The sequence below is a fragment of the Neophocaena asiaeorientalis genome, unplaced genomic scaffold (genome assembly GCF_003031525.2).
Source record: "Neophocaena asiaeorientalis asiaeorientalis breed wild unplaced genomic scaffold, Neophocaena_asiaeorientalis_V1.1 scaffold399, whole genome shotgun sequence".
NCBI lineage: Eukaryota > Metazoa > Chordata > Mammalia > Artiodactyla > Phocoenidae > Neophocaena > Neophocaena asiaeorientalis.
Window position 1 is genome coordinate 3388782 of NW_020173964.1, and position 15874 is coordinate 3404655.

The 15874-nt window shown below is 38.7% G+C and overlaps 1 protein-coding gene across 1 annotated transcript in view; it reads right to left on the minus strand.

Moving 5' to 3' along the window:
* Nucleotides 1-1289: 1289 nt before the first annotated feature.
* The window catches only part of CWC27 (CWC27 spliceosome associated cyclophilin), a 220447-nt gene continuing 205862 nt past the window's right edge, over nucleotides 1290-15874 (minus strand). The window contains exon 14 of the mRNA XM_024753101.1: nucleotides 1290-1730. Within this exon, the coding sequence (XP_024608869.1) occupies nucleotides 1568-1730 (163 nt within the window). The 3' untranslated portion in view covers nucleotides 1290-1567. The remainder of the gene's footprint in view (nucleotides 1731-15874) is intronic.

The following is a 15874-nucleotide window of genomic DNA, read 5'->3' on the forward strand; positions in this document are numbered from 1 at the left end:
TAAAGAGGATAATGAGGCTTGACTACCCAACATCTATCTTAAGAAATAAAACATTACAAACACAAATGAAGCCCCCTGTGTATTCCTTCTGCCTCCTCAGAGGTAACCACTAGTTTTTATGTTTTCATACTTTTGCTACATGTATACATCTGTAAACAATATATAATGGTGAGTTGTGTGTTTTAAATTTTTATATAGGAGGTTGCCTATTCCTCACATTATTTTTAAGATAAACTAGTACACACAACTCTGGTTTATTAATCTTCACCGCTTACAAAGTATTCCATAGCATGGATGTATAATAACTTATTTATCCACTCTTTGGTTGATGCTTCAACGAATATTTAGTACAGGTCCCCTTGAGCAATGTGTGAGAATTTCTTTAGGCAACAGACCTAGGATTAGAAATTTTGGATCACTGGATATGAACATTTTTAACTTCACTAGATATTGTCAGTCTCCAAAGATTGGATCACCAACAGCGAAGCCAGCGGTCTGTTTAACAAGCCTTCTATGATCAAAGTTTCAGATCCATTAGTCTGGATGGGGATAATGGTGGTGGGTAGTATGGCAGGAATTTGAATTTCTAACATGGCTGTAAGTGCTGCTGCTGCTGCTCTAGTGTAGCGTCTGGGGCTACGTTGTGAGAGCAGGCGCTCTAAAGAAAGCCTATTGGATTCCACTTCAAAAGAGAGAGCTGATGAGACACTACCTGAAAAGACGTGGCTGGTGAGGTTTTACTAGGTAACTAACTGGAAGTTAACCTGTGGTATAATCTTGGCATTCAGATTCTAGAAAACACTGACTAAATAACCAGCATGACTTATTGTCATAAAAGGCTAAATTCTTAATAAGTTCTATTGCCAGGATGGGACCTCTGCATGTGCTCCTGCCGTTGCTGTGCTGAGAAGGGCAGAGGAGTGAGCCGGTAGCCTGGGGTCAGGCCAGGGTGTGCAATAAGCTTGGCTGACGTTACTTAGTGTGTTATCGTCTTGACTGCATTGGCCTAGACGCAGGCGTGAACATTCACTTAGGGGTTTCTTAAGATTTAAGGCTATTGAGTCTTACTGATTTGGCTATTTTTAGATATTTATATGCAAAACAAAACCGTCAATCTTTATATTACATAATTTAAAAATCATATTTCAAAGTTAGTGCTGTGGTAACAGAATGCCAAAGAGGTTTCCCTTAAATATTCTTTCTGTAAAGATGTCTTATAAAAAATTTGAAAATGAAGCCGTCACATATTTTAGGGTAAAAAGATACAGATTTGTACATTCTGCAAATGGTTAACATGTAAACTAGAAGGGAAGTGATTTTATTTCAGATTTAGCAATATAAAAGCTCAATTAGGGGAAAAAAAACATGTACCAGTAACAAAAAGCATTTGCTTACATCATTCCACAATTTACATAACAACAAGATAATTGTTTTTCAAAACCAGACGACAAGTTCAAAAATGCTTCTTTTCACACCCTTAAGTGATGCTGTTGGGAACAATGGCTGTTTTAAGGCCATTTATTGCAGGCACATTTCCAGCTAGTTCTGGTTTATCATTACTCTCATTTTATCTTCTTTCTTTTTTCTCTCTCATCAGCTTTTTGCTTTCTTCCCTTCTTCTTTTATTCACTGGATTCCGAGGATCATAGATTTCAAACGTGTCTGAATCTTGCATGCTTGCGTCTTTCACTTTTCTGCTTTTATCCTCAAACTGAAGTACATGCGACATCCTAAAGTGGGAGAGAGATGGTTCACTGATTTTTGCATGAGAACTGAAAGTAGAAATTCTACACTACACTTGTCTTGGCATGATGAACCAAAAGGGTACAAAACACCAAGATGGGTTTATTGTTTACTGGTGCTTATACCACATGGATGCCAACTTCTCAGAAAACACTTAAATTTGAAAAACATGTCTGGAGTTTGTTTTGTTGGTTTGTATTTCTAGTAGTGAGTCTCTCTGCTTCAGACTTCACTCGAGGTTCCTTTCCTGATGGGAGGTTAAAAGAGTTCTACCCAGAAGTCTTCCTTCAACTAAACTCAGAGAACATTCTTCCAGCTTCCTTTAAAGAGCACACTCAGCCAGGTTGCAGAGCAAAACTCCCGACATTAAACCAGCCCTATCTGGTTTTGTTTTGTTTTGTTTTCAGTAGTTAAATGGGTCAAGTAGGGAATGTGTTCAGAAAATTCCTGTTCAAATGGTGTTATGAATCCCTTTTCTGGGGAATTGCTCAGTTTAAAAAAATTTTTGTACAAAAAGAAACTGAGCTTTTGGCACGGCTCCATGGACTAACCTCCTCCTCCTACTGTTGATTACAGCAAATCTAACCACCCTGCTTTCCTACTTTATCAAATGCTTACTGGTCTTAAGGTCTCAACATGTGCTTGAATCCTAAGTGGTTGTAAGCTGGCTATGCTTAGCAGCAGAGAAATATGTAAGTGATTAGCTCTGCCTCCCATTAGGAGGTGCCGGGAATAAATAGGGAGGTCCCAAAACCAGATTCTAGGGCAGGTGAATGAATCTGGAAAGAGGAAAGATCAGTTTTTATATATAAACAAAACTACTAAGGCTTTCCCCACTAAATATTTAAGCAATTTAAAAAATAGGCGTACCCAACACTTTATCACAGCAGATGGGGATAAACCGCCTGAAGGGTTAACACTCCCCACATGTCAGTTGTAACTTGCAGATGAAACCCACATATTACAGTGATTTCTATTTCCCTATATGAGCAGGGATTGGGCAATAGGTACTAGCAGAGATTCCCCTACCCTTTCTTCCTGCAGTACCACAAATGCGGAGGGAAGTTTAATTTTGTTAAAAATTCCCATGGATATACTTAGATTTTGAAGAATCCTAAAACGATTTTGTGAGGGAAATGAAATGTTACAATATTAATGATACTACAATTGCAAAGAGTTCGGTAGGGCTGACTGTTCACCAGGTTGACAAGTTTTATCTTACCACCTCTTCCTTCCCAGAAAAGCTTATTAGAATGCAATGAGTATGAGTGACATTATTATGTGGATGAACTAGAGTCTACTCTTATTTACTGAGGTAAAGCACATTTGCATCTCTGTACTTTATTATTAATAATATATTATTTGCATCAGATTTCATAACATGCAATATCACACATGAGAACTGCTGACTTTTTCTATTTCCATGGACTTAACCTTGGAAACAACCTCATTTAGAAAGTGCAGCATAGGATTATTGCTTATTTAGATGGAGTACTCAGAGTCTGATTTTCTTGTGCTTTCAATTTTCTACACTGTTTGAGTATTAGCGTCTGAGAATAAAACAAGCCCCAACTCCTAGCAAAAGGATAATTATTCTCCAGCCATGGTAGCAAGTGACCACTATAACCAGACTGAATCAATCAAACAGGATTTAATCAATTAATGGTGACTTGCCTAGGCCAAAATGATCAGTGATAACTCACTTCAGTAAATACACCTCTGAAAGCCAAATAATCAGTGACAGCCTCATGCTTTTGAAAGTTGGCCAATCAGTGGCAGACCCACGCCAGTGACATGCTTCTGAAAGCCAGCCAATCACCAGCAGTCTCTCCTGAATAATGGTGCTTCTGAGGCTATTAACCCCTAAACAATCCCTGACCCCAAAACTCTACGTAAGGTTTGCAACCTGCTTTGCTCAGAGAGACTGTGTCTAAAAGCAAGCTCTTTCTTATTAAAGTAATAAATTGAGCTTTTTTTTTTTTTCAGGTATTGAGAGGTGGTCTTTTTCTTTGATACTCCTTACAATCTATGCAGCATTCCCTAGAGTGAGCTCTTCAGAAATTGTAAGTGTATTACCCCTGATGAGGACTAAGTTTAGAAGTGTGGCAGGACTGTCCTGTTAAAGGTCCTTATCACACGTCATGGGGAGCCCAGACTCCTACACTGTATTTCAGTAAGTGCGCAGCAGCTTTCCAAATGATTTGTGCTGATGCCTAACCCCAAACCAGAAAATAGCTGGAATCTTATTCTCTTCAAAACAATTTTATTCCGTACTCCTATACTGATATAAAAATACAAAACCCACTATATTAGTTAACTTATTAATACTTCTCCATAGACACATTCTTCTATTCTAAAAATTATCCCTTTCTCTGCCCCAAAAGACAGATGGGTCTTTTGTTATAATCATTTCTAGTAGGGACTGTCCGTGTTTCAAAAGTGACTTTACCAGAATTTGTCAAATAAAACCATAAAAAAGGCAACTTCCTCCTTTCTATGCCATGAGAGGATCTTACAACTACTAGATCTAGTTGGCTTTGATGTAAGAAGTGAAATCTAGACATGGGAACAACAGCACAAAGTCCACAAAAGAAACAGATCTTCCTACAAATCTGGGAGAACAGAAAGCTGTAGAGTAGCTGGTCTTTTTCAACTGTTTGTTTCATACACCACTGCACTAAACAAGTCCAACATTTTGATTAATAACAAACCTAAACCCAGAGGAAAGAAGGGGCTATCAGCTTACAAATTACTTCAGCTTTAATATCATAATGCTTAGCATGGCTGGTTACTCAGCATAATATTTAATCTTTGATTGAAACAAAAACATAATCAAAACGCTTCACCCATTTATCTTTCAACATGCTTCGGTCACTTCATTTTAAAAAGCAAAACAAAACAGTTATTATGATTTTCAGCATAATAAACTCCTGACCTGTGTGCCTCCATAAATCACAGACTGCATGAATTGAAAGCATGCCCACATTTACAGTCTCCTGTGAGAATACACATGCAGACTTATTATACAGACTTAATTCAAGTACATAATAAGGTCTGGTAGTTTACAATCTTGTATGTACCAATAACTCAATACTATCCACTCTGTGACTGGTCATAGAATTGGCCCAACAAGAGCAGTGAAGCTTTTGGAATCACACACTGATCATTTACATATGAAAATTTTAGAACTTGTTCATTTGAAGGCAAAGACAAAAGTTTAGTTCTGATTAATAACAATTTTTCATAAGATCAGATTCTCAAGTAAGAACATTGACTTTAGTGGTTATAGAAATATGGAGGCTTACCATTTTCATAGAGGATGTGTATGACCAGGCCACTCAAGATGGCGGTTCTCTTGCTCTCTATACATCCCCTGCTCAACCAGTCCCTACTTCACCTACTCACATGACTGATCTTCCCTCTTAATCACAGAGCCTTAACGCTAACTGCCTACATGTTTGCCCCGTCCCAGGTGGTTATCATTCTAATACTTAGACCAGAACCACTCCACCAAGCTAGGTTATCAAAGGGAAACATCTGCCCCACTGACGATTGTTAACCTGAGGGGCTGAGAGGGACATGCTCCTCTGCTGGTTTCCCTGGTAACTGATGAGCCAACCTGACATCAATTCCCCCTATAAATGGTAACCTCCTTCTCCCCTGCAGTAGCTAAGATTGCTGCTGCATCCTGCCTGCCGTCTGCCTTATAGGTGGGGTGTCGCTCCAGGACATTTTGCTTCTGACTTGTAAGATTCCCTATCCAGTACACCTTGGATGTCTCTTTCGCTGTTTCCAGGCTCTTTCTTTGGTCTCACGGTTGGGCAACTACAAGGCTTGCAGACCTGAGGGGTACAGCCCCAAAACAAGTAAGTTTATTCTTTTTCTTTTTTTGTATGAGACTGTGTGGAATTATAAACAAAAGTAAACAAGAGAGTCTTCGAAAAGGACCTGGACCTTGACTAATTTGACATCCATTTTTAAAAACTCTCATTCAATTGTAAGGTAGATTAAGATATGACAGCAGTTAATATTAATCGGGAAAGCAAGAGAGGTATAATTCTCAGACATACAGTAAGTGAAATATAGAATTCCAATATTAATAAGTCATTTCAGACTGAAATGCATTTAAATTATTTATGCTTATGTAATATAAACAGCTATCTTTTTCATCAGAAATTCTATAAAACACTCTTTCCCCTTTCCAAGTCTCCCTAACATAGGAACTTACCACTCTACCCTTAGATTGCTGTAGGTGTCTTAACTATTTTATGTCTGTACTATTTCTCCTTCTTCTAACCTCCAAAGGTTCTAAAATAATGTTTCTTATATATCTCCTTTTAGCATCCCTTTGACCAGAAACTATCGGCTATTGCAATCCACTGAAATAGCTGAGCCCGACCCTTAAAACCCTCAAATGACTGGATCTTCCTATCTCACCAACTTAATTTTGTTTCTTTCATCAACCCTCACCATTTTGTAATTGCCTGTTCACTTAGTTGTGAACATCAGTTATTTGAGACAGTTTGAGTCTTGTTCACAGTTGAGTTCTCAGTACTCAGAATGGTGATTGGTGCTGGGAATCAAAGCCTTTAAACCCTCTGTATTGGCCAGGACCTCTGGCTAGAACTAGCTGGTTTGCTAACCTAACAGTTAACCTTCTTTTGTGGGCAGGGACTGTCTTTTATTTCTATGATAAACTTTTATTTATTTATTTTGCGGTACGCGGGCCTCTCACTGTTGTGGCCTCTCCCGTTGCGGAGCACAGGCTCCGGACGCGCAGGCTCAGCAGCCATGGCTCACGGGCCCAGCCGCTCCGCGGCATGTGGGATCTTCCCAGACCAGGGCACGAACCCGTGTCCCCTGCATCGGCAGGCGGACGCTCAACCACTGCGCCACCAGGGAAGCCCATGATAAACTTTTAAAATGTCTAACAGGTTCTGCAGAAAGTCTGGAGCTCTTCACAGGTCTACCTTTCCACGACCTCTCATAGCTCAGCACACACTGATTGCTGCTTTTCCACTGCTCTCAGATCAGTGATGGCTAGTTTTTATTCCTTGTAGACTGTGGTGGGAGCATGCCTTATGTTCTTTCCCACTTCCTATGGTACCTAATGTAGAACTAGATAGGATTTCTTTTAAGGCAATATTTCTCAAAGTCTAATCCCAGAGCCCAGCAACAAACGCAGGCTGCACATTACAATCACCTGGGTAGTTATTAAAACTATCAACACCGGGCCTCCACCTCTAGAGGTACTGATTTAATTGTCTCAGGATGGGGCTCTAGCATCAGTAATCTAAAGTTTTTTTCCTGGTGATCTAAAAATACAGCCAAAGTTAGGACCACAGCATTAAAGTTTAAGAGTCTTTAGGCTTTCAGCTTGAGTTCATTAGCCATTTGTTCTGGCCTCTTCAGAGATGAAGGACAGCTGGTTCCTAATGACAAACTACTCACATACTTAAAGAAGCTTAAGTGGCTGCTGAGCCTATTTTAACTGAGTAATCTCAAGTGTATTATCCATTTCTTAAATGTAGTCTGAGGAAAAGGCAAGGAGCTACACTGAATTACTCATTCAACAAATATTGGAGCCTTTTTATGTGTGAGACCCAGTGTCAGACAACAGGGAAATAAAACCAAATAGGACCCAGGCCCTGCTCTCCTAAACTGAACAATCTGTTAGGGGAGATGAGCACACAGGCACCAGAACAAATGTACATTTTGGAACTGCCTGCAAACTGTGAGGGCACAATAAGAAGAGCATCCTCTGACAGCAGTCTATGAAGAGCCTTCACATGTCTGGTATTGTCTTCACAATAACTATGTGGGGTAGGTGGGAAGTATGTTATTCACCTCCATTTCACAGGCAACCTGAGAGATTCATGGTCAAGAAACTTGTAGCTGGTAAGTAGTTGACCAGGTACTTGACTGCATGTCTTCAGAGGTAACAAACTTTCATCTTGTGAAGATGTATTTAACTTCAGGAATAAATCAAAAGTTAATTCAGTGCTAAGTCTAGTGAATAGGATAAAAAAATCAGATCGGGCAGTGCTTATTTTGGAATACAGCATTTTGAAAAGGCAACTATAAAGAGACAAGAATGATAATCTGTGTGGCTCCCAGGCTGGCCTATAATGCAATTAGAAAAGAAGTTCCAAAAATGTCTTGAGCCATGTGGGAGCCTCTTTGGGAAAAGACACCTCTCTACTAGGTGAACACTTGCTTTAAAAAAAAAAGGCAATTTGGGGCTTCCCTAGTGGCACAGTGGTTGAGAGTCCGCCTGCCGATGCAGGGGACACGGGTTCGTGCCCCGATCCGGGAAGATCCCACATGCAGCGGAGCGGCTGGGCCTGTGAGCCATGGCCGCTGAGCCTGCACATCCGGAGCCTGTGCTCCGCAATGGGAGAGGCCACAGCAGTGAGAGGCCCGCGTACCGCAAAAAAACCCCAAAAAGGCAATTAATTTTCACTGTAAATTTTTATCCCTTTATTGCCTTTAATCATTGCTCTCTGGAATTAGTCCCAATTTCTTCCTATACATCCTAAAATGAGGATGCTAGGTAGGGACACACCATTCAGCTGGAGGTCCAAGAGGAGCAGAGCCAAAGAGCCTGACACTCTAAGGATGGATGTCTGGCAGTCTCTTCGCAGGCATCAAATTACTAAGGACTGCCTTTATGATTGATGATGATATCCAGGTATTTTCTGTTACATATGTATTTTTCAAAAATTCAGATTTAGCCATGAAAACTGTCCTGTTTTGAATCCTTCAGTAGTTCCCTATTGTCTAAACAATGAAACTCAAATTTCTTATGTAGCCTCTATGACTTGGCTTTTGTTCCTCTCTCTAAGCTCCTATGTCATCTTCACATCGTATGCTCTAGACATCCTGAATTACTTGCAGTTTCCTGTATAGAACGTGCTCTCTCCTGCCTCCTTGCTGCCTCTGTATGGTGATATACTTCTCTCCCTGCTTCAGTTGAGGTGTCATCCCCTCTGGAAACCAGTCCCTGAATCCTCTCCTGGCCTGTCCTGCTCTTTTTCCAGGAGGGTTAAGGTCCTCTTCTGTACATGTCTTAGTTTAGCCTCCCTCACTAGACTGCAGATGGCTCTGTTTTATTGGCCTTTGTAACACCAGTCACCAAGCCTTGACAAGAAGAATGCCCTCAATAAATGCTGAATGAACACATGTTTCTGGGTAGACAGTAACCTCTAAAAACCTGGTTTTGTTCACCTTTCTCCTTGAGTATCAATAGATAATTCCAAATTATTTAGCAATTTCAGTTGACTCTTGAACAACATGGATTTGAAATGGGCAGGGTCCACTTACATGTGGAGTTTTTCAGCAGTAAACACTATAACACTATATGATCTGTGGCTGGTTGATTGTGCAGATGTGGAACTGTTCCTATGGAGGAACCAGGTACATGGAGGGCCAACTATAAATTATAAGCGGATTTTCAACTGCACGAAGTGTGGGTGCCTTAAATCTCCACGTTGTTCAGGTCTCAACTGGATGTTTATAAACCTTTCAGATAATTAACTCTTCTTTCAGACTCTACAATACTAGAGAAAAGGCTAATAGTCTAAGACCTAAAATAACATATTTCCACTACCATTAAGTTTATGCTATAAAACTCCAACAGATCTTTCTCAAATGAGCCAGTTAAACTGCCTAATGATTGGTATTTGTCTTCTGTACTCAGCTTTAGAGGTATAAGGTAGGGAAAAAAAAAAACATATATTGTCCTCAGACAGCCTTCAACTTGGGTTGAAAGGTCCTGCCTTTCTTTGTGAAACTTTGTCACCTACATAATTTGTCTTTAGTATAGTGTGTTGACAGCTTCTCATTTCTCTGTTCAGTTAGAATTCTTAAGAAACCCAACTAAATAATCCCTGATTATTACTTAAGTTATCGTTCTTAAGGGACTATGGATAGAAACTTAAATGATCTAGTTTATAAGTTTTCTTTTTTTTTTTCTTTTGGTGGGAGAGGGCTTGAAAGGAGACTTGTATTTGAAAAGCAAAAACAGGCTTTTTTTAAAAGAAATTTCAGTGAGACAAAATAATTTTTAAGTTTAACCCACATTTGATCCTTTGAAAAAACCACACCCTGCTCTGTATCAGAGATGGGCCACAGCATACTTCTGTCCATGTCACTTCTCTGGAATGCCCTACGACCTCCTTCCCACTGGTTTAAGTCCCCTGAGCTTCCAAGGCCCAATTTAACTGCCATTTCCAACTAAAAATCTGACTGCCTTGGGCCTCAGGACCTACTTTTGCCTTTGAATTTCTCTAATGCCTTTTATGGAAGCTTTTGCGGATTGAAGTCAGAAGACCTGGGTTTGAGTTAAAATGCAGTCATTCGGTGTTTCTGTAGGAAAGTCACATTGCTCTTCAGGTCTCTGTTTCCTTATCTGTGAAGAGGGTATGGTAATAAGCACCATATTTACATAGTTAGAACGAGGTTCAAACATCATGCCTCCAATTGTGGTCCAAACACCATTTTAACTTATTTTGTATTTTGTGTGTATGGGTGTTAATATAAAGTGATCTTGTATATATTTATCATTTTTATACTATTCTATTAAACTTCATACCCTTTTTCAAAGTGTTTTCACGTACATTATCATACAAAACTTATTTGATCTCACTTAACTGTAGGTTTATATGTGTATTTATAATATGTCCTGTCTACACTATGCCATAAGCCATTGAAAGGGCAGAAGCTATTTATAGATTGAAAGAATTATAGAAATCTTATTTTTACAACTTTCATAGCATGATTAACATACATTCACTGTCTTTGTATGTTTTTTCTTTGTGCAAAGTAAAGCAAACCTTAGAGGCAAAAAGAAAAAACAAAAAAATTACCTGTAACTCCATAGCTTATCAATAACTACTGTAAACATACAGGCACATCACTTCCTACACTTTGTTCTATGCATGTCTAAATATGTATATATGCTTATAGTAAGTCCCCTACATATGAACCTTCAAGTTGCAAACTTTCGCAGATGTGAACGTGCATTCGCCTGTCCAATCATGTAAGTTAGTTCACGTGTGTGGCGTACATTATCACGTGTGTGCATCCTCTACAAGTGGTTGTGCTCTTGTGTACTTTACTGTACAGTACTGTATAGAGTATAGTAGTACGGTATCTTTATTTCAAGCCCAGGATGTCTGGAAGCAAGCGTAAAAGCAGCTGTGATGTAGCTGGTACTGCTAAGAAGCCCCAAGCAATAACGATGGAAACAAAAGTGAAAATAATTGAGAAAGTGGAGCGAGGCGAAAAGATGGAAGACGTCGCTCGTTCTTATAATGAGGAGCTTACTAAAGAAGACCTGATGGAATTGGAGGCCCAGAGAGAGAGGACTAAGAGAGATAAGAGGAAGAACAAGTAACTGAAGAACCGAAGAGATTCATGACACAGGAAATGGCAAGGGGATTTTCTTTATTTGAGGAGGCACTGTTAGTTTTTTGAGGCACAGGACCCGAACGTAGAACAGTACACGAAGGTTGCAGCAGCCGTTCAAAATGCAATCCAGTGCTACCATGTCATCTATGATGAGGAAGAACACAACTACTACCCAGACATCACTGGATCATTTTTTCAAGAGGGTAGATAAAATTGAAGCCAGCAAGGAACCAGACCCTGTGCCATCAACGTCAGGCGTGAGTGAGATTGCAGCTTGCCCTCACCTCCTATTGCTGACAATCCTTCAGCTCTACCATCTCCCACCTCCTCTCCCTCCTCCAGTCAGTAACTCTTCTTGCCTCTTCACTCGATGCCAGCCCCTGTATGCCAGCTGCTGTACTGGACTGCTGTACTTGTCAAGGTGCTGTACCGTAAGATTAAAAACGTTGTCTTTATTTTTTGTGTTTGTTTTTTATGTATTATCTGTGCAAATAGTATTATAAGCCTATTACAGTACAGTACTATATAGCTGATTGTGTTAGTTGGGTACCTAGGCTAACTTTGTTGGACTTACGAACAAACTGGATTTACGAATGTGCTCTCAGAACTTGTTGGTATGTAGGGGAACTTACTATATATTTGAATGGGTCATAATGCATATATTTTACAATTTGCTTTTCATACTGAACTACACCGCAAACATCTTTTTAATAACTATACTTTTACATCATTGTATTCATTGCCTAATATTTGGTCCTACAGATAATTTAAAATCCACCTCATATTAGGATTCTTAGTCTTGTTCAAATTTCTACCTTTACAAACATTACTGCAAATAATATCTGTGTGAAAAATATTTGGATTTTCTTATTTGTAGTAAATGTTTCGGGGCGGGGGGCGCTGGTTCAACATTCTTTCAGTAGATTGGTCTTTTCCTTTCAGAAATGACCCTTCCCCACTGTCAGCCCATGTGGTTGGGACTCCCTTGTCCTTGTCTGAGGAAGGGAACACATGGTATAGGCCTGTGCAGACTAACCAGTGATTAGATCAGGGAATGGGCATTTGAATCCGGCAAGGTCAAACAGAACTGGCTCAGGACTTTTTCTGGAACTATGGGGTTGGCCATAATGGAAACATAAGCCCAGAGCTTCTGGAGGCCACCTCCTGGGTGGGAAGCCTGCCTATGGAATGAGAGGAAAATGGAGCCAGATGACAGAGATTCCTGACATTGGCTGAACTCTGACCCAGCTATGCCCTAGCTCCAGTTCTTAAGCTTCCCATGCTGACAAACCCCCATTTTTAGTTGAAGATATTTCTGTCATTTGGAATAATCTTTACTAACGCTTAGGATAAATTCCTATAAGTAGAATTCTTAGGTCAAAGATTTGTACACTTTTAAGGCACTTGATATATATGATCTAACTTCCCTTCAAAAGGATATACCAATTCATTCATCAACAGAGTGCCTTACTTTGTTTTGATTAATAAACTGATTTTTGTTTTCATTCCCCATCCCCCCATAATGTTTTTGGCTATTTGTATTTCTTTTGCAACATGTATATTTGTGTCCTTTGCCCATTAAAAAAAAAGGGCATACTCATCTTCTCTTTATGGATTTGTGAGAATTAATATATTAAGAATATAAATCCTTATTTATCACATAAACTACAAACAGACTTTGTCATTTGTTTTTTGAGTTTCACCTCCTATCTTCCTTCTGTCTATCCCTCCTTTTCCCTTCCTTCTTTGCTTCCATACAGAACTTTATACAGTTTTTTATACAGTGCTAGTGTCTTCCTTTAAGTCTGTCTTTAGAGTCATACTTAAGAAGTCTTTCCTCACATTAAGACCATGTAAATATCCACCTGTATTTTCTTCTAGCACTTTTACAGTTCTTTTTTCACTTGTTAATCTTTTATCAATTTAGAATTTTCTTTTAGTATTTGGGTAAGATAAAATTGTAATTTCTTTTCCCCAAATAGTTCTTAGTTGTCCCAATTTCATTTCTTGAATAATCTACCCTGTACTGTTTCCCACTGCTTCAATTAACATAGTTTTGGCGTCTTACTGAGAAAGATCATTACCTTCTTACTCTTGGAAAAAAACATTTCTCAAAATTTATTTTACTTTTATTTTTAGAAGAGGTTTACATTTATAGAAACGCTGACCAGATAGTACAGTTCCCTTATACCCCTAAACCAATTTTCCCTATTACTATCTTACATTAATATGGTACATTTCTTACACTTAATGAACTAACACTGATATCTTATTAAGTAAAGTTTATTTAGATTTCCCTAGTATTGTGGACTAAATTACATTCCCCCCAAATTCATATGTTGAAGCCCTAACTCCCAATATGACTGTATATGGAAATAGGGCCTTTAAAGGAGGTAATTAAAATTAAATAAGGTCATATGGGTAGGGCCTTAATCCAAGAGAACTGATGTCCTTAAAAGTAGAGGAAGAGACACTAGGAGCACATACACACACAGAAAGGGCCATGTGAGGAAACGGTAAGAAGGCGGCTGTTTTGTTGATTTCAACAGAAATCAACCTTGCTGGCATTTAGAGCTTGGACTTCCAGAACTGTGAGAAAATATATTTGTTGTTTAAGCCACCCAGTCTGTTGTATTTTGTTATGGCAGCCCTAGGAAACTAATATGCTTAACTTTTACCTGACATCCTTTTTTCTGTTCTAGGATCCCATTCAGGATACCACTTTAGATTTAGTTGTCATGTCTCCTTAAGCGATTCTTGGCTGTGGCAATTTCTCAGAATTTCCTTGTTTTTGATCACTTTGACAGTATTTTTAAAAATTGAATTATAGTTGATTTACAATGTTGTATTACTTTCAGGTGTATAGCAAAGTGATTCAGTTATACATATATTCATCTATTCTTTTTCAGATGTTTTTTCCCATATAGGTTATTACAAAATATTGAGTATAGTGCCCTGTGCTATACAGTAGGTCCTTGTTGGTTACATATTTTATATGTAGTATATATATGTTAATCCCAAACTCCTAATTTATCCCCCCCACCTTTTCCCCTTTGGTAACCATAAGTTTGTGTTCTATGTCTGTGGGTCTATTTCTGTTTTGTAAATAAGTTCATTTGACCCCAATAAAGATGTTAAAAAAATAAAAAAAATAAAAAAATAAGAAAAAAAGTTCATTTGTACCATTGGCAAAAGAATTCCACATATAAGTGATATGATATGGTATGTCTCGTTTGCTGTCTGGCTTACTTCACTTAGTATGATAATCTCCAGGTCCCTTCATGTTGCTGCACATGGCTTTATTTCATTCTTTTTTATGGCTGAGTAATAGTCCATTGTGTATATATACCACATCATCTTCTTTATCCATTCTTCTGTCAATGGACATTTAGGTTGCTTCCATGTCTTGGCTATTGTAAATAGTGCTGCAGTGAACATTGGGGTGCATGCATCTTTTCAAATTATAGTTTTCTCTGGATCTGTGCCTAGGAGTGAGATTGCAGGATCATATGTAGCTCTATTTTTAGTTCTTTAAGGAACCTCCATACTGTTCTCCATACTGGCTGTACCGATTTACATTCCCACCAACAGTGTAGGAGGGTTCCTTTTTCACCACATCCTCTCCAGCATTTGTTATTTTAATGATGACCATTCTAACTAGTGTGAGGTGGTACCTCACTGTAGTTCTGATTTGCATTTCTGTAATAATTAGTGACGTTGAGCATCTTTTCATGTGCCTTTTGGCCATGTGTATGTCTTGTTTGGCGAAATGTCTATTTAGATCTTTTCTCTATTTTGTGATTGGGTTGTTTGACATTAGATATATGAGCTGTTTATATATTTCGGAAATTAAGCCCTTGTGGGTCACATTGTTTGCAAATATTTTCTCCCATTCCATAGGCTGTGTTTTCGTTTTGTTTTTTTTCTTTCTTTTTTGAATTTTATTTATTTTTTTATACAGCAAGTTCTTATTAGTCATCAATTTTATCCACATCAGTGTATACATGTCAATCCCAATCTGCCAATTCATCACACCACCACTCCGACCCCCCCGCTGCTTCCCCCCACCTTGGTGTCCATACGTTTGTTCTCTACATCTGTGTCTCAATTTCTGCCCTACAAACCGGTTCATCTGTACCATTTTTCTAGGTTCCACATATATGTGTTAATATATGATATTTGTTTTTCTCTTTCTGACTTCAGTCTGTATGACAGTCTCTAGATTCATCCATGTCTCAACAAATGACCCAATTTCGTTCTTTTTTATGGCTATTATTCCATTGCATATATGTACCACATCTTTATCCATTTGTCTGTTGATGGGCATTTAGGTTGCTTCCATGACCTGGCTATTGTAAACAGTGATGCAATGAACATTGGGGTGCATGTGTCTTTTTGAATTATGGTTTTCTCTGGGTATATGCCCAGTAGTGGGATTGCTGGGTCATATGGTAATTCTATTTTTAGTTTTTTAAGGATGTACTGCAAGAAAAAAAAAAGATCTTGCTGTGATTTATGTCAGAGTGTTCTTCCTATGTTTTCCTCTAAGAGTTTTATAGTGTCTGGTCTTACATTTAGGTCTCTAATCCATTTTGAGTTTATCTTTGTGTGTGGTGTTAGGGTGTGTTCTAATTTCATTCTTCTACATGTAGCTGTCCAGTTTTCCCAGCACCACTTATTGAAGAGACTGTCTTTTCTCCATTGTATATGCTTGCCTCCT